This window comes from Pseudonaja textilis, chromosome 2 (assembly GCF_049901715.1).
Source record: "Pseudonaja textilis isolate UNSWEBS1 chromosome 2, rPseTex1.2, whole genome shotgun sequence".
Classification (NCBI taxonomy): domain Eukaryota; kingdom Metazoa; phylum Chordata; class Lepidosauria; order Squamata; family Elapidae; genus Pseudonaja; species Pseudonaja textilis.
This window is the reverse complement of record NC_141991.1, coordinates 6,699,317-6,718,624: the sequence shown is the minus strand read 5'-3', so window position 1 is coordinate 6,718,624 and position 19,308 is coordinate 6,699,317. Positions and strand designations below refer to the sequence as shown.

The following is a 19,308-nucleotide window of genomic DNA, read 5'->3' as shown; positions in this document are numbered from 1 at the left end:
CAGCATTCGGCAACATCTTCTCAGTTGTTATTCGTACTCCTTTGATTAAAACAGTTAAGGTATATAAGCCTGGTTGGTCAAAAAAAACACAACAAAACCAGGGAATAAAGTATAGAGATGGTTAGGGAAGAGCCTACTCAATTCTGACATTCTTTCTTGTTCTTATGCCCAACTTGTCCTCTACAGCATCTGGTTAGGGATGTCTCCCCATTCCCTGAGTTGGACATGTACTGACTATCTGGAGACGTCATGCTAGAACATAATGAAGGCTCTATTCACATGTTCTATGTTGCCCTTAGCTATGTGGGTGTCAGATCCATGTATCTGTCATTTCTTCAGTGGAAGAAGAAAAGGGGGGGGAGAGGCTGATAAAGAAATCATTTCTTGATGTAACTTGAATATATTTAATCCTATATCGAATTTGTATAACCCACACACGATACGATGGAGGGAGAAAAGCCAGATGGCCATAACTATCACCTCTGAGAGGTACAACCAGGAGATGAGAAGGTCATAAAAATTCCACAGTGAGATTGTACTTTGGGAATCTCTTGAATAGTTCTTTCTAAAAAGGGGGTGGGGGGGGAAATTAGGTATGCCCTGGGAAACTGTGAAAAGATCGTTCCTTACAAGAGGGGTGGGGAGGAATTAACATACTGGCTTTTGTTTCACTAAATACACATCGAGATAAGGGGAGGGATTCTAAACTCCCGTATGTATCCCTGTATGCCTGAGAGACCTCAGACGCTGCTTTGAACTCCTACAGGAATTGTCTCATCTCAATAAAGAATTCCTTTGTGATACGTTTGGATACGTTTTCAGAAGTTCATTCTAGTTGAGTGAATGGAAAAAGTTCTGTAGCCTGACATAGGGCTTCCTGGCTGTCTTCTACTTCATGGTAGCTTTCCTGGCCAGAAGTCTACCTAAAACCTATCAGTAAATTCCTCTCAAAAGCCTAGCAAAATCCGTCTTCTATATGCCACTATTCATGGCCTTTCCAAAAATTGGTCCTGATTTTTTAAAAGAAACATTGAAAGATTTGTAGCTAAATTCCCCAGGGTCCCTCACTGATCCTTCTTCAAAGTTTGGAACCATATCTGCAAATTCTGCCTTTGGGCATCTGCTCTTGATTCAATCAATGTTCAATCAGATGAAGAGTCTCTTCTCTGCAGTTATTCAAATCATAGTAATTTACTTCCTGCCTTTATGTCAACTCCCTTGAGATGTTTCTGAAAACATTCAGAAAACATGTCAGAAACTTTTTTGATGTCAAGATCTAACTCAAAACATGTTGGCTGGCTGGCTCTAGAAACAAAACAAAACAAAATATTTGAGGGTAGTTTTAGGACAAGCAGGGACTGGGTTTTGGTCCTGTGGCTGGACCCGAAGCTTCTATCCTTGGAAGATATTTTGGGTTCTCTTCATCTAATTTTTCACGCCACTGAGAAGGTTCAACCAGAGGCACAAGTCATGTTGCTGGGGCTTCTACTTGTGCTGCTTATCTGGCCACAGCGAGTCTGTGGGATGTTCACAGCCAAATGCCTCCTGACTTTGAAACAGGGTGAAGTCGACCCACAGATTCGCTACAAGACAGGAGATTATTTCATTAGTGGGATCATCTCTGCAATGAAGGTTAAGATTCAATTATTTACATTTGATCAAAGTCCTTCAACAAAAGTATCTGAGTAAGTCACTCTTCCTGCAATGCATTAGAGTCATTCCATTTCCAATGAATGCTCTAAGTTCCATCTCTCTGATCAAACAAGGAGCTCTTCCCTTCATCTGCTAATTTTCCTAACTTACTGATTCTGTCTTGGAGTCCCTATTGCACATCTAGAATAAACAAATTCTAATAATAAATTTAAACTTAGCTGGGTAAATCAGCCACCATTATTAAGACAGAGGAAACAATCTAGCAGAGATAAGGTAAAACCTTTCAAGGCTGAAATAGAAGTAAAGTTAAGGTAACCAACTAGGAGACAGCCTTTCAAAATTTAAATAAGCCAAAATTTTCTATTTTTTATTTTATTTTTTGTCAAGTATGTATTATATAACAGATATAAGAATAAACATGATTATTAATGCAATAAAAAGGGTACATTAGGACAGGGACAATATGCATGCTCCTTACAGACCTTTTATGAATGGTTTGAGGTCAACTGTAGAAAGTCTAAGATTAAAATTTTGGGGGTTTGGGGAAGAAACCACAGAGTCAGGTAGAGTATTCTATGCATTGACCACTCTGTTGCTGAAGATGTATTTCCTTCAATCAAGTGTGATGTGGTTTACATTGACTTTGTATCTATTGTGTGCTCTTGTATTGTTGTGGTTGAAGCTGAAGTAGTAATTGATGGGTAGGATATTGCAATAGATAATTTTATGTGCTACACTTAGGTCACATCGAAGGCAGCGTAGTTCTAAGATGTCTAAGCCTAAAATTTCAAGTCTGGTGGAATAAGATATTCTGTTACAAGCAGAAGAATGGAAGACTCTTCTCATGAAATATCTCTGGACTCTCTCGATTGCATTAATGTCCAATATGCGGGTTCCAGAAAGATTTCTATGGTAATATTTTGGCATATTGCAGACTGTTTGGAAAAATAACTGTAATCGAGTTGGTTAAAATAATTGTGGGAAAAAAACCTTATATTTGTTGGTATATTTGTACCTGCAGAAAAACAACCAGATTTCATTGGAAATATGCACCTTTCCTTTTTGCCATCGAGGACATCAATCAGAATAGCCATCTCTTGCCTAACATTACTCTGGGTTACAATATCTATGAAAACTTCTTCAAGGCAGAAATGACTTCAGAGGCTTTGCTGGACCTGCTTTCAGATGGGGAGGCCAATGTGCCCAATTACAGTTGTGGGAGGCAGAGAAACACAGTGGCTGTTGTGGAAGAGGCTGAGATGGGCATCTCCATCCAGATCTCAACCATGTTGGGCACCTATAAGACCCCACAGGTATGTCCCTTTAATAGGAGACTTGTTTTCAATCATGCAAATTTGAAACAGTGGTCCTATGCTGCAGATAAAAGGCAGAGTTTGATAATGGAAATGAGAGCAAATGCATTTTGTGTCAGCCAAAAATGGGGCTTGTTACTTGGAAGCTTGACATTCTGCTTGTTAAATACAAAATTCCATCATCTACCATTCCTTTCAGATCAGTTACAGTTTTACTTCTAAGATCCAGAGAGATAAAACTCAGTTTCCTTTCTTCAACCCGATGCTCCCGGCTGAAGGAGTCCAATATTCAGGAATGGTGAAGTTGCTCCTCCATTTCAGGTGGAACTTGGTTGGTCTGATTGCTCCAGAAACTTACCAGGGGGAGAGGTTCATGAGGACAATGTCTTCTTTGCTGTTAAGGAATGGCATTTGTGCCATTGAATACCCACCATTTCTAGCAACTCTATATTACAGGGTTTTAAAATTGAAACTCCATTCCATGTGGAAAAAAATCAATGTCTTTGTTTATGGTTCAGAGACTAATTCATTCCAGGTAGGAATCAAGTATATACATCTACTACTTCGATATGTTCAGGAACCCATTGTAAAAAAGATTTGGATTACCTCTGCTCACTGGGATCTCAGTCCAGAATTATTGTTTAGTATCTTTTCCTTTAAATACATTTTTCGTTTCTGATACATAAAAGGAAACAGGCAAGCTATGAGGTGTTTGACTTCCTTTATCTATCCCTACACAATTTTGTAGAGAAAAGCTTTATATGTTCTTCCACTAAGCATGCTATTTCAGTGAAAATCTGGAGACGATGCAGACAGCGAGAAGAACTGATGGCTCTGAGGAAAGAAGTGATTGATCAGACCAAGGCTCTGGACAGCTACATTCTTGACAACACCATCTGGGCTGTAGCAAGGGCGTTAAATTCAGCTTACATATCCACATCCAAAAGAACAGTGAGGAACAGAGTTATGATTCTGGAAGCACCAAGGCTGAAGGCTTGGCAGGTATTTCTTTTTGATTGGACACAACCAATTAGAGTTCATTTTGTAAATGGATGCATTGATAACTTATTTATGCACTCACAACACATGCACAACATATCTGTAATGATCCTTCCAGTGCTTAAGAGTTTGGGCATGACTTTAGTAGAGACCTCTTCTCTGGTATCAGTACTAGTGACTGGTTGACCTAGCAGAGGGTTAAAGTCATACTAACAAGAAGCTAACTTGAGTTTAGTTTGTGACAGATAAGTAATACAGTTAGGAAAAATAGAGATGTCTAGAGAGGCTCTATAGCTTGGGATTATTAGGGATATTTTCTATTCTAAGAGGGGGTGAATTTATTTTCCAAAATACTAGAAAGTAAGGCAAGAAACAATGGATGAAAACTAATCAAGGGTAGAATCAACCTAGAACTAAGGAGAAGCTCTTTACAGTGAGAACAATCAACCAGTGGAACAGCTTGCCTTCAGAAATTGTGGGTGCTCCATACCAGTGGGATTCTACCTGTTCCACTACCAGTTCTGTGATTGCACGAATACCAAATGCCCATGTGCCTAATGCACACGCACAGCTTTTCACACACCAGCTGAGACCCGCAGGGCCAAGCAGCTGAGAGGATAAAGAAGAGAAAAGTGCAAGGGTAGGTGGGAGGGTCAATCCTGTGCTTTTCTCTTCTTTCTCCTCTCAGCTGATCCTTGGAGGGTATTTGTTTTACTACTGTTTCAGCTGAACCAGTCCAAACCAGTAGCATACTGCCGCTGGTGCTCCATTACTGGCGGCTTTTAAAAAGAGACTGGACAGCCATGTGTCTGAAATGGTACAGGGTCTCCTGCTTGAGGTTGGACTGGGGGGCGGTGGGATGGCTTAGGGGGATGCTAAGAAGCAGTGGGGCCAGCAGGGGGATGCTAAGAGGCGGCAGAGGGGTGTTTGAGGTGCCGGCTCCGCAGGCTCACCCCATTGAGCCCCTTGCACCGGTCCGGTGCAACAGTCAATGGCATCCGTGGGTGACCTAGGGGGAGGCAGAGGAAGGAGGGCTTTGACCACATGCCCAATATCCAGAATCCCACTCAGCCAAGCCCGCCGCTCTTTGTAGTTGCCGTACCTGAGAGCAAGTTCACAGGCTGTCCCTCCCACCAGGGATCAGCCTCCCAAGCTGCCCTCCTCCCGGGGCACTCAAGTCGTAGAGGGTGGTGCTGTTCCCTCCTTCCTGGAGCCAGTAGAGGGCAGGGTTGAGGAAACCCAGGGCAGGCAGTGGTGGCACATCGGGAAAGTAGAGCTTCCCAATGTGTTGCTGCCACCGCTGCAGGGCGCCATCCCTGTAGGCACATTGGAAAGCTCTATTTTTCTGATGTGCCACTGCTTCCTGCCCTGGGCTTCCTCAACCCTGCCCTCTACTGGCTTCAGGAAGGAGGGAACAGCACCACCTTCTATGACATGAGTGCCCGGAGGAGGGCACCTTTGGGAGGCTGATCCCTGGTGGGAGGGACAGCCTGTGAACGATGTCGAGCACAGCAACTACAAGAAGCGGCAGGCTTGGCTGAGCAGGATTCTGGATATTGGGCATGTGGTCAAAGCCCCCTTCCTCTGCCTTCCTACCTGTCTGTCTGTTTGTCTTTCTTTCTACCTACCTACCTATCTATCATCCATCCATCCATCCATCCATCCATCCATCCATCCATCCATCCATCCAAAAGGACTGTCTGCCTGCCTGCCTACCCACCCACCCACCCACCCGTCTGTTTGTCGGTCTGCCTGCCTGTCTATCTATACATACATCAATCCATCTGTCTGTCTGTCTGTCTGTTTATACATCTATCTATCTATCTATCCATCCACCCACCCACCCACCCACCTCTATCTCCATCCATCCATCCATCCATCCATCCATCCATCCATCCATCCATCCATCCATCCATGTTCAAGGCTCTGGCCCTGTAGGCACATCAGGAAAGTAGAGGAAAGCCAGTCTGGGACAGAGGGAGGGAGGGGGAGGAGGAGGGAGGAGGAAGAAGAGAGAGAGAGAGAGATGATGCATCAGGTTGAAATGAAGCCTCGTTTAGACTGAAACCCTTTTCCATATCAAAACATCTTTGGCTTCTGTTAAAGGTTTTGTGGACAAAACATGGTCAAAACTATCAGGAAGCTCTCACATTTTGTTGAGGCTTTAAATAGGATCCATTGGACCAGACCTCCACCCAAAAGATTACTTTCCCCCAATGTATTACAGTGCCAATTCTGAAGAAGGCAAAACCAGAATGTACTGGTAAATTACAAGGGGAACACACACACACACAAACTCCCTTCTAACCCTGCTGGAGCAGGTGATTGGACTAGAATAGATATCTCATTATCTTTCTGCTCCCTCCCTCACTCCTTCTTGATTTCTTTCTGTCCCTTCCTTCCACCCCCCCTTTCTTTGTCCCTTTTTCTTTCTTTCTTTCCCTTTCCCTTTTCTCTTTCTTTTCTTCCTTCTCTCTTTCTCTCTCTCTTTCTCTCTCTCTCTTTCCCTCTCTCAGGCTCACCCCATTGACTTGGTGCACTGCTATGCTTGGATTTGCCAGTGCAGTGATCTCAAAGGGGTGGACCTGCGGGGCCGGCACCTAAAGCACAGCAATGGCGGCATGTTTGAAAAGTAGAGCAAAGCCAGAGGTCAGTAATTTTTGCTGCAAAGAATCACAAAAGCTTCTGGGCTGTGCACAAGAAGGGACAGACATGTCAATGCAATTCAGCAACATAAAATAAAGAAATACAAATAAAACAAATCAACAAGAATCGGCAAAGCATCTCTGATTAGATTCTATTCACTACTAGAATCTAATCAGAGAAGTTTCGTTCCTTTAAATACATTGGTGCCATTTTTTCGTTTCTGATACATAAAAGGAAACAGGCAAGCTATGAGGTGTTTGACTTCCTTTATCTATCCCTACACGATTTTGTAGAGAAAAGCTTTATATGTTCTTCCACTAAGCATGCTATTTCAGTGAAAGTCTGGAGACGATGCAGACAGCGAGAAGAACTGATGGCTCTGAGGAAAGAGGTGATTGATCAGACCAAGGCTCTGGACAGTTACATCCTTGACAACACCATCTGGGCTGTAGCAAGGGCCTTAAATTCAGCTTACATATCCACATCCAAAAGAACAGTGAGGAACAGAGTGATGATTCTGGAAGCACCAAGGCTGAAGGCTTGGCAGGTATTTCTTTTTGATTGGACACAACCAATTAGAGTTCATTTTGTAAATGGATGCATTGATAACTTATTTATGCACTCACAACACATGCACAACATATCTGTAATGATCCTTCCAGTGCTTAAGAGTTTGGGCATGACTTTAGTAGAGACCTCTTCTCTGGTATCAGTACTAGTGACTGGTTGACCTAGCAGAGGGTTAAAGTCATACTAACAAGAAGCTAACTTGAGTTTAGTTTGTGACAGATAAGTAATACTGTTAGGAAAAATAGAGATGTCTAGAGAGGCTCTATAGCTTGGGATTATTAGGGATATTTTCTGTTCTAAGAGGGGGTGAATTTATTTTCCAAAATACTAGAAAGTAAGGCAAGAAACAATGGATGAAAACTAATCAAGGGTAGAAGCAACCTAGAACTAAGGAGAAGCTCTTTACAGTAAGAACAATCAACCAGTGGAACAGCTTGCCTTCAGAAATTGTGGGTGCTCCATACCAGTGGGATTCTACCTGTTCCACTACCAGTTCTGTGATTGCACGAATACCAAATGCCCAGGTGCCTAATGCACACGCACAGCTTTTCACACACCAGCTGAGACCCGCAGGGCCAAGCAGCTGAGAGGATAAAGAAGAGAAAAGTGCAAGGGTAGGTGGGAGGGTCAATCCTGCACTTTTCTCTTCTTTCTCCTCTCAGCTGATCCTTGGAGGGTATTTGTTTTACTACTGTTCCAGCTGAACCAGTCCAAACCAGTAGCATACTGCCACTGGTGCTCCATTACTGGCGGCTTTTAAAAAGAGACTGGACAGCCATGTGTCTGAAATGGTACAGGGTCTCCTGCTTGAGGTTGGACTAGAACAGTAGTTCCAAAGTGAGTGGTACTGCCCCTGGGGGGCGGTGGGATGGCTTAGGGGGATGCTAAGAAGCAGTGGGGCCAGCAGGGGGATGCTAAGAGGCGGCAGAGGGGTGTTTGAGGTGCCGGCTCTGCAGGCTCACCCCATTGAGCCCCTTGCACCGGTCCGGTGCAACAGTCAATGGCATCCGTGGATAACCTAGGGGGAGGCAGAGGAAGGAGGGCTTTGACCACATGCCCAATATCCAGAATCCCACTCAGCCAAGCCCGCCGCTCTTTGTAGTTGCTGTACCTGAGAGCAAGTGCACAGGCTGTCCCTCCCACCAGGGATCAGCCTCCCAAGCTGCCCTCCTCCCGGGGCACTCACATCGTAGAGTGTGGTGCTGTTCCCTCCTTCCTGGAGCCAGTAGAGGGCAGGGTTGAGGAAACCCAGGGCAGGCAGTGGTGGCACATCGGGAAAGTAGAGCTTCCCAATGTGTTGCTGCCGCCACCACAAGGCGCCATCCCTGTAGGCACATTGGAAAGCTCTATTTTTCTGAGCGGGTGGCTTGGCTGAGCAGGATTCTGGATATTGGGCATGTGGTCAAAGCCCCCCTTCCTCTGCCTTCCTACCTGTCTGTCTGTTTGTCTTTCTTTCTACCTACCTACCTACCTATCTATCATCCATCCATCCATCCATCCATCCATCCATCCATCCAAAAGGACTGCCTGCCTGCCTGCCTGCCTGCCTACCTACCCACCCACCCACCCACCCGTCTGTTTGTCTGTCTGCCTGCCTGTCTATCTATACATACATCAATCCATCTGTCTGTCTGTCTGTCTGTCTGTCTGTCTGTCTGTCTATTTATACATCTATCTATCCATCCACCCACCCACCCACCCACCCACCTCTATCTCCATCCATCCATCCATCCATCCATCCATCCATCCATCCATCCATCCATCCATCCATCCATCCATGTTCAAGGCTCTGGCCCTGTAGGCACATCAGGAAAGTAGAGGAAAGCCAGTCTGGGACAGAGGGAGGGAGGGAGGGAGGGAGGGAGGGAGAGAGAGAGAGAGAGAGAGAGAGAGAGATGCATCAGGTTGAAATGAAGCCTCGTTTAGACTGAAACCCTTTTCCATATCAAAACATCTTTGGCTTCTGTTAAAGGTTTTGTGGACAAAACATGGTCAAAACTATCAGGAAGCTCTCACATTTTGTTGAGGCTTTAAATAGGATCCATTGGACCAGACCTCCACCCAAAAGATTACTTTCCCCCAATGTATTACAGTGCCAATTCTGAAGAAGGCAAAACCAGAATGTACTGGTAAATTACAAGGGGAACACACACACACACAAACTCCCTCCTAACCCTGCTGGAGCAGGTGATTGGACTAGAATAGATATCTCATTATCTTTCTCCTCCCTCCCTCACTCCTTCTTGATTTCTTTCTGTCCCTTCCTTCCACCCCCTTTCTTTGTCCCTTTTTCTTTCTTTCTTTCCCTTTCCTTTTCTCTTTCTTTTCTTCCTTCTCTCTTTCTCTCTCTCTTTCTCTCTCTCTCTTTCCCTCTCTCAGGCTCACCCCATTGACTTGGTGCACTGCTATGCTTGGATTTGCCAGTGCAGTGATCTCAAAGGGGTGGACCTGCGGGGCCGGCACCTAAAACACAGCAATGGCGGCATGTTTGAAAAGTAGAGCAAAGCCAGAGGTCAGTAATTTTTGCTGCAAAGAATCACAAAAGCTTCTGGGCTGTGCACAAGAAGGGACAGACATGTCAATGCAATTCAGCAACATAAAATAAAGAAATACAAATAAAACAAATCAACAAGAATTGGCAAAGCATCTCTGATTAGATTCTATTCACTACTAGAATCTAATCAGAGAAGTTTTCCTGATTCTAGTCCAATGACCTGCTCCAGCAGGGTTAGAAGGGAGTGTGTGTGTATGTGTGTGCATGGCTGCCAAAACTCCAAAAACAGTTCAAGTAGCTCTGGGGAGGCCAGTCATAAATAAGAACACTTGCTAAATAACCAGCCATTAAGTGAGGACCACTTGTATTTGGTTTGCCGGTCACCTGGTCATGCCCACCCAGTCACATGCCCACCAAACCATACCTACCCGGTCATGTGACCACCAAGCCATGCCCAGCCAGCAAGCCACACCCACCCAGTCACATGACCAGCAAGCCACACCCACCCAGTCACATGACCAGCAAGCCATGCCCACCCAGTCATGTGACCAGCAAGCCACACCCTCAAATTAGGCCATGCCCACAAAAATTTGAATCCCACCCCTGGGTGTGGGGCACCGAGGATGAGTTTGTAGCACCAAGGGGGCAGTGGACCGAAAAAGTTTGGGAGCCACTGTACTAGAAGATCTCCAAGGTCCTTTCTGATTGATTGATTGACCTTCATCACTGAAGTCTCAGGAGAACAACACAGGAAGCTAGGAAGCATGAAACTACTTACATCAATTGGCCAAATAATGATACAAGAAAGGGTGAAAGAAAAACATGACTGGCTGAAATGTGCTTTCTAAGTTTAATAACGTCCATGGGAAAAATGGTTGTTTGTCTTTAGAAGAGGAACATAATAGCATTTCTGAGATACAGAAGTAAGAACAGGTACCTGTTCAGCTATTGAACCATGTTTACAATCATAGTTCTGATCTAAAGCTCTTATTATTCTTATGGTTATCTATACCCTCCTAAACATGTTGGGAACTCAAAAAAGAACCTGGGTTTAAAAATTGTTATTTTTATGTTTAACAACAAACATAAACAAACACAAACACAAAATAACAAATAAAACCTTCTTTCAGTTATACAGTGTGTCAGCTGGTACAGATTTCTTGTGCACGATATCAATAGTCTTTCTCTCTTAGATTTAAATTAAAATTCATATTATATTAATCAGTTTTTCATGTCATGTTATATTATTATTACATCATCATTAGACTTTAATTGCAAATTCACATTATCCTTTTCGAGCAAATCTCAATTTTTACAACTTCAAATTCATATAATTCCTTCCATAAGAGTCAATTATAACTTATCATTGTCATTGTATTATATTTACTATTGTATTATATTTCTATTATAATATATTTCATTTCCCTATTTTTCTATCTAACCATTGATATAATAAATCCCATATTTTATAATATTCTTTTTCTTCTTGCTCTCTAATTGCCAATATCAATTTACTCATCTCTGCCAAAATAATTCCATTATTTTCTTTATCCCCCGCTCTTCTATCGGAATTTTTTTTTTTCATTTTTCCAGTTTTGAGCAAATACAATTCTAGCTGCTGTTAAAACATTAATAATCAAATATATCAATTCTCTACTGTATCCTTCAGGTAAGATATCCAATAAAAAAAATTCTGATTTCAAGTCTACATGCTGTTTTGTCATTTTTTTCCAATGATGTATGAATTTTAGTCCAGTATCTTTTGGCTTCCACACACGCCCACCACATATAGTAATATGATCCAGGTATCTGATGATATTTCCAATATTTTGCCAATTTGTCCTTGAACATCTTTGCTATTCTTGCTGGGGGTAGATGCCACCTGTAAAACATCTTATACTAATTCTCTTTATATGCTGTTGACATTGTTAATTTATAGTTTTGAGTCCATAATTTCTGCATTTTTTCTAAATCTATCCCATATCCAAAAATTTTCCCCCGAGCAATCATTGTTTCTTTAACTTGTTCTTCTTCTAGTTTCACTCCAAGTAAAGAACCATATAATTTTTAATCATCTCATCAGTACCTGTTAGAATTTCATCTAATTCAGTAAGTTCATTATAAAACCCTTTTGTCTTGCTATCTTTATCATATCTAGAATGTATTTGCACATATGAACACCAGTTCATCTTTATCTCTTGCCCATCTAGTTCTTGCTTTGTTTTGGGTTCACCTTTTTCATTTAGTCTTTCACTATATCTAACTATGTGTTCCATTTTGAAAACAATTGGATATGCAAATGCCTTTATAGTTGACAGCAAGACTGGTATTTTCATATAATGTTGTTTCCTTATTTTCTTCCATATTGACAATAATGCATCTCGAATATAGTGTCTCCTAAAATACCCATGTGTTTTACTTTCCTTATACTATAAAATTGCATGCCATCCCAATAGCAAATCATGACCTTCCAATGTTAACAATCTAGTATTCCTCAAAACAATCCATTCTTTCACCCACATCAATGTTACCTCCTGGTAATATAACTCCCAATTGGGTAATCCAAAATCTCCTCTTATTCTAGCATCCTGTAACAGTTTTAATTTAATTCTTGCCTTCTTTCCCTGCCATATATATTTCAATATTGTTTTATTTAAGTCCTCAAAGTATTCTTTCCCTAGTTGCATTGGAATTGTCTGAAACAAATATAATATCCTTGGTAATATATTCATTTTAATTGTAGATATTCTCCCTATTAGAGATAGTTGTAAATTTTCCTATTTTTTTCCAAGTCTGTTGCAATCTGTTGTTTTAGTTTATAATAATTTCCTTAAGTGTTCCACATCTTGCTGTTAGTTGTTTTCCTAAATATTTTACTTCATTTGTGATTTGGATATTCAATCTCTCTGTCAGTTCTTTCCTTTGTTTTTCTATGATATTCTAAACTAAAATCTTAGTTTTATCTTTATTTTCAATCCTGCCACCTGCCCAAATTCTTCAATCAATTAGGCACTGTTTTCAGTGGTTCCTCCAATATAAAGACCAGATCATGTGCAAACGCTTGTAATCTGTATTCCTCCTTTATTATTTTCATTCCTTTTATTTCACTATTATCTCTGATATTTCTATTTAACACCACTAGAGTCAATACAAACAACAGTGGCAACAGCGGACATCTTTGTCTAGTTCCTTTTTAATGTTAATAGAATCTGTCAAGTCTCTGTCAAGAATCTGTCATTATTTTAGCAGATTGCTCATGATATATTGAGCTTATTAAATCTTTCTCCAAAGCCTATCAGTTCCATTTGTAATATAATAAACTGCCAATTTACATTATCAAAGGCTTTTTGTGCATCAAGAAATGCCAAGGCCATTTGCTTCACTTGATGTGTTTCATAATATTCCAATGTATTCAAAATTATTCTCATATTATCTTTAATTTGCCTCTTAGGCAGAAATCCATTTTGTCAGCATGTATAAAGTTTTAAAAAAGAACCTGGGTTTTGAACAGAGAACCATTCAGATTCCTTCCATCATAAAGCAAGGAGACTTTTCAAAGAACATTTCCTTTCTAAACTCTTCTTTTCCTTTCCTTTCCAGCTTCACTCCTTCCTTCAAAGTTCTCAATTTCATAATAATTCCATAGAAGGTGTATATTTGGATGAGGAAGGAGATCCGACAGCTGACCTGGACATTGTGAACTGGGTCCTTTTCCCCAACAAGTCTTTCAAGAGAGTGAAAACTGGGACTGCAGAAAAACAGTCATCCCAAGATTTTAGAATTATCATTGACCAGATGGGAATCACAGAAGTGGAAAGGCTGAGCAAGGTGAGGCTAATATTTAGTATTTCAATTGAAGATGGCAAAAAGGTGGGGTTTTGCTTTCAACTCTTTTAATTAAAGTAAGGTTCTACATTTAGGCAAGAAAAACAAAATCCACAGGCACAGTATATGTGGTAACTTGCTCAATAGTAGTAACTGTGAGAGGGATCTTGGAATCTTAGCAGACAATCATTTAAATATGCACCAGCAGTGTGCAGCAGCTGCCAAAAAGCCAACATAGTTCTAGGCTGCATAAACACACAGAGAGAATCAAATTCATGTTAAGTGTTCATACCACTTTATAATGCCTTGGTAATGCCACACTTGGAATACTGCATTCACTTTTGGTTGCCACATGGTAAAAAAGATGTTGAGGCTCTAGAAAGAGTGCAGAAAAGAGCAACAAAGATGATTCGAGGACTGGAGGCTAAAACATATGAAGAATGGCTGCAGGAACTGGGCATGGCTAGTCTAATAAAAAGAAGGACTAGGGGAGACATGATAGCTGTCTTCCAATATCTCAGGGGCTGCCCCAAAGAAGAGGGAGTCAAGCTATTCTCCAAAGCATCTGAGGGCAGGACAAGAAGCCATGGGTGGAAACTAATCAAGGAGAGAAGCAACTTAAAACTAAGGAGAAATTTCCTGACAGAACAATTAATCAGTGGAACAACTTGCCTCCAGAAGTTGTGAATGCTTCAACACTGGAAGTTTTTAAAAAGATGTTGTCTGAAGTGCTGCAGGGTTTTCTTCCTAAGCAGGGATTGGACTAGAAGACCTCCAAAGTCCCTTCCAACTCTCTTATTTTGTTCTGTTCTATTCTACTCTACTCTATTGTACTCTACACTACTCTATTTTAGTTTTTATCCAAGTGCAGTTTTGAGTTTGAATGCAGGGTCATAAGATTTTTGTGGAATTTAATGGCTGAGAGTAATGGGGTATTTACATTTTTAAATTGTATAGACATTATTGTATGGTCTGTTGTGTTTAATTTTATTTTTCTTTCAATGGTGTTGTCCAGTTTTACTTGTGGAAGAGCACCTCATTTCGTTGCACCCGCTTGCGAGTGTAATGACAAATAAATTCTTATGTCTATGCTACTCTACTCTACTTTATCCTATACTCATTTTCATATCAGCTTATCAGGCTTTCAAGTGGACATCAGTTTTGGCTCTGAGTATTTCTGTAGCAGATCATGCCACTATAGAATGGAGTGCACCCACCCATTGTCAATGAAGCAGTGTGTTAGTGTTTGGGGACAAACCCCCAAGCAGAGTATGCAGCAGCAGTCAAGCCAGGCAGCCAAATGAGAGAGAGGCTGGGCCCACACTGGAGACAAAAACACTCTTTGAAGTTTTTAAATAGTTGTTTAATTCATACAGAGTTTAAGCAGTGTCAATCAGTCCATATGTCATTATCCGAAATATCCATCCAGTAACCTAGTCCATTAACTAGTCAGTACAAAGTCTTTATCTGCTTGTTGAAATATCTTCTTCTTCCGATACCTTTCTCTGGAAGACAACGCTGAGTATGCACAGGATATCAGCTTACCAAGTAAACAGTCCTTTTGTTCAGTAGAAACGGTATCCAGCACAGTAGCCAACAAGCAATAACAAGCAGACGTCTCAAACAGTAGTAAACAGCAGGCAGGCAGAGAGCAGAGAGACCAGACCTGAGAACAGCGACCAGGGACCAGGCCAGCAACCAGGAGGGTTACGTTTATCTCACTGCCTCTTATTGCTGCTTGCAACCGCACCCTTAATTATCAAATTACCTTGCAGTTTGGTGCTTAAAGCTACAAACACTTAAACCTAGGTTTATATATTTATTCAACCCAAACCTAGTTGGTGTATCCATATACCCAACACAGTGTGCCTAGTGACAGGATTCCTCAAACCCACACCAATTGAGAAAATGTATTCTCTTGTTCCCTTTGATCCACCTAGGATTAGGAGAAAAGTAGCAGCAGATGCTGAGAAAAACAAATAAGAGAATGATGCTTGGTACCCTCTGAATGGAAACATGTCCAAAACTCATCAGCTTAGATCTAGGAAAAGTCTTATGAGAAGAACAAATATTCTTGAAGGCATGCAAGAGTAGAACTGAATTAGAAGATGGAAGAGAGGATTTATGGAACAAGGCATAATCCCAGAAGAGAACATGGCTGGGGGAATCTGATCTCCCCTATATTACTCATAGGTCATTGAGTAAGTTTAGGGTGTGAGTGTCTAAGTGTAAGGCCAATATGCTCAAGTGGGGTATGCTCAGGGATGGGCTTCAAAAATATGAGAAACTGGTTCTCTACCTGGTTGCTAGGTGGGCATGGCCAGGGTGGGCATGGCCTAGTTGGCCTCCTACACCATGGTGGCAGGGGGGATTTTTGCCCTCCCCGGGCTCCAGAGGCTCTCTGGAGGCCAGAAATGGGCCCATTTCCAGCCTTCCAGAGCCCCTGGGAGGCCCATTTTTTTGCCATTCCTGAACCTCCACATTGGCCCTGGCATCCAAAACCTGCAATATGGGGACTGCATGGAGGGGCGGGGCTAGTGCGGTCAGCCAGGGGTGGAATTTACCATTCCCCGAACTGGCCATTAAAAATGGTGAAATTAGCTACCGATTCGCCTGAACTAGGGTAAACTAGTAGAAGTCCACCTCTGGGTTTGCTAGAAGATAACATGCTGTGTGAATATGGAGAGATGCAGAGTGTGACCTATTTGTAGCCTTGTCCATTATTACTAGTAGAATACACTGAAAGTCACCACGTTATAAAAAAGAGGTTAAGACTCTGGAAAAAGTACAGAGAAGAGCAACCAGGATGATTAGGGGACTGGGGACTAAAACATATGAGGAACTGTTACAGGAACAGGGCATGGCTAGTCTAGTGAAGAGAAGGACCAGGGGAGACAGGATAGCAGTCTTCCAATATTTGAGGGGCTGACACAGAGAAGAGGGGGTCAAGCTATTTCTAAGCTTTTCTAAAGCACCCGAAGGCCAGACAAGGAATAATGGCTGGAAACTGAACAAGGAGAAATTTAACCTGGAAATAAGGAGAAACTTTCTGAAAGTGAGAACAATCAACCAATGGAACAGGATTTGCCCTCGGAAGTTGTGGGAGACCCATCACTTGAGACTTACAAAAAGAGATTGGACTGCCATTTGTCAGAAATGGTGTAGGGTCTTCCGCTTGGGTGGAAGGGGTTGGACTAAATGACCTACAGGGTTCCTTCAAACTCTGATTATTTGTTAAATCTGTTAAATTTGTTTAAGTGATTTGTTTCTGGGCAACAATAAAGCCAATATGGTGGCCTCATTCCACCAGTTTAAGGTTTGATCTTGGTATGAAATAAAAGAAAAATCTATTCAGGAGTCTTCAAAAAATATTGTCTTCAACTTTCATAGAAACTATTCATTGTAAAGGGAAGTAGGCTGAGCCAGTCATGCAAATAATGTGGTTTATTAGCCAAAGCAAAGTCAACATCTTCCTTCCCTTTCCATTTTTCAAAAAATGTTCATTTCCTTGATTTTCTTCTTCTCCCTCCTCAGCCCCTGCCTTCTTTCAGGTGTGTGGAAACCTGCCATCCGGGATTCATGAAGGTGGAACAGGAAGGGAAGCTCACCTGTTGCTATGATTGTCATCGTTGTGCAGAAGGAACCATCTCCACCATGGAAGGTGGTGACTCCACTTCATTTCAAGGGAGTTATAAATCATAATCTTGGAGGTTGTCTGAAGACCAGGATATCAAAATACAGGGAGTTAGAAGTTAGAATTTGAAATTAGAAGGCAGGTGGCATTTTGTGTTCTTCATCTTCCAGTGAATATGCTGTCTTGTTTTTTTATGTCCCTGGAGAAATTTTGATATTTCCCTTCCCTTAACTTCCCTCCCTCCCTCCCTTCTTTCCTTCCCTCCCCTCCCTCCTGAAGTCTTAGATGCCAATGATACAAAAGAGTTACCCTGAGAATTTTGCAGATTCTTATTTTCCTCTAGCACTCTCCCTCTGTGTAATACTGCTTAAACTTTTAAGCCATTTTTGCATATTACCTTTTTCCAGACATATTCATCCAAACCATCATTAGTTTTACTCCAACTATGCATCTGATGGAAGAACATGCATTATGGAAATGTTAATCTTGTTCTTTTCAGATGCTGAAAAATGCACAAAATGTCCAGAGGATCAGCATCCAAACATCAAAAGAGATGCTTGTTTTCCTAAAATCAAAACATTCCTATCCTATCAAGAAAATTTGGGGATCATCTTAGCTTCCCTTGCCTTGTTCCTGTCTTTAGTAACAGGCTTTGTCTTGGGAATCTTCATTAAATTCCAAGAAACTCCCATAGTCAAAGCCAACAATCGAGATCTCTCTTATATCCTCCTCATCTTCCTCCTGCTCTCCTTCTTAACTTCCTTCCTATTCATTGGCCAGCCAGGGAGAGTCACTTGCCTTCTCCAACAAACAGCCTTCAGCATCATCTTTTCAGCTGCCATTTCTACCATCTTGGCCAAAACATTCATGGTGGTGTTAGCCTTCTTGGCCACAAAACCAGGGAATAAATTTCAGAGATGGCTAGGGAAAAGCCTGTCCAATTCTGTCATCCTTTCTTGCTCTGGTGTCCAAATTGTCCTCTGCAGCATCTGGTTGGGGACTTCTCCCCCATTCCCTGACTCTGATATGCACTCACAGTCCAGAGCGATTATTCTGCAATGCAATGTAGGTAGTCTCATCATGTTTTATATTGCCCTAGGCTACATGGGCTTCCTGGCTATCATCTGCTTCACAGTGGCTTTCCTGGCCAGGAATCTGCCTGCAGCCTTCAATGAAGCCAAGCTGATCACCTTCAGCATGCTGGTCTTCTGCAGTGTCTGGGTGACTTTTGTCCCCACCTATCTGAGCACCAAAGGGAAATATATGGTGGCTGTGCAGGTCTTCTCCATCTTGGCTTCCAGTGCTAGCCTCTTGTTATTCATTTTCTTCCCCAAATGCTACATTATTTTCCTAAGATCAGACCTCAATACAAAAGAACATTTGATGTCAAAATGAAATATTAAGCAATATTTAGTAGGTGTTTTCCTTAAATTCCATTTATTATTTCAAAATACTGTTTGATATTTTGATGCTTATAAAAAAGCACACACACTTATCCTGTTTTTATTCCTTTCTTTTTGGGGTCCTATTCAGGGTGGGATTCTACCAGTTTGGACCAGTTCTATAGAACCGATTGTTATGTTTTTGCACAGTTTGGAGAACCAGCAAATTGTGCCCCCGTCTGGCCCCTTCACTCTCTGTACAACCCTCCCCTCCCCAGCCATCAGTCCTTATTGTGCATGTTGAACATTGCACGCATGCCCCGCATCGCTGACTGCGTTCTCCCTCACCAAGTCACTTTTAAAGGTATTTCTTTTCCCTCCTCCCCACTGTTCTGATGATCAGCTGGGCTGGGATCCCCCTCGCTTTGCCCAGGAGGCCCAAACTTGGAGCAGAGGGGGATGCTGTGCACCCTCTCTGCACTCCATTTTTTGCCTTCCTGGGCCCCTGGGAAGCCTTCTGGGAACAAAAATGCCCCCAGGAGGCTTCCCTGAGGCCCATGAGGCAAAATAGTGGGGTGAGGTTCTGCAGAAAGAAAAAGAAGCCACGCCCACCCAGTCACATGGCCATGCCCATCTAGCCACAGCCACAGAACTGTTTATTAAAAATTGAATCTCATCCCGGTCCTATTTGAGCATACAGAAAAGTGTGCATCATGGGTGATTTGTTTGAGTAAGTGAAGAATTTCATCACAGGTACATTTGAAGTAGAGATCAAATTATCCTGAAGAGCAA

At 42.0% G+C, this 19,308-nt stretch overlaps 1 protein-coding gene across 1 annotated transcript; it reads left to right on the top strand.

Annotated features, from left to right (window-relative positions):
- Positions 1 to 6,984: 6,984 nt before the first annotated feature.
- On the top strand, positions 6,985 to 18,529 carry LOC148126627 (vomeronasal type-2 receptor 26-like). The gene is made up of 4 exons (XM_087927645.1): positions 6,985 to 7,158; positions 13,276 to 13,503; positions 17,035 to 17,161; positions 17,634 to 18,529. The coding sequence occupies exons 1-4, from the start codon at positions 6,985 to 6,987 to the stop codon at positions 18,527 to 18,529; spliced, it is 1,425 nt and encodes a 474-aa protein (XP_087783771.1).
- Positions 18,530 to 19,308: the final 779 nt, after the last annotated feature.

Bases quoted from the DNA above. Each gene is read 5' to 3' on its own strand.
- LOC148126627 (XM_087927645.1), top strand. From the start codon at position 6,985: ATGGCTCTGAGGAAAGAGGTGATTGATCAGACCAAGGCTCTGGACAGT. The intron at 7,159-13,275 runs GTATTTCTTTTT...TTTCCTTTCCAG, and splicing joins CAAGGCTGAAGGCTTGGCAG to CTTCACTCCTTCCTTCAAAG. The intron at 13,504-17,034 runs GTGAGGCTAATA...CTCCCTCCTCAG, and splicing joins AAGTGGAAAGGCTGAGCAAG to CCCCTGCCTTCTTTCAGGTG.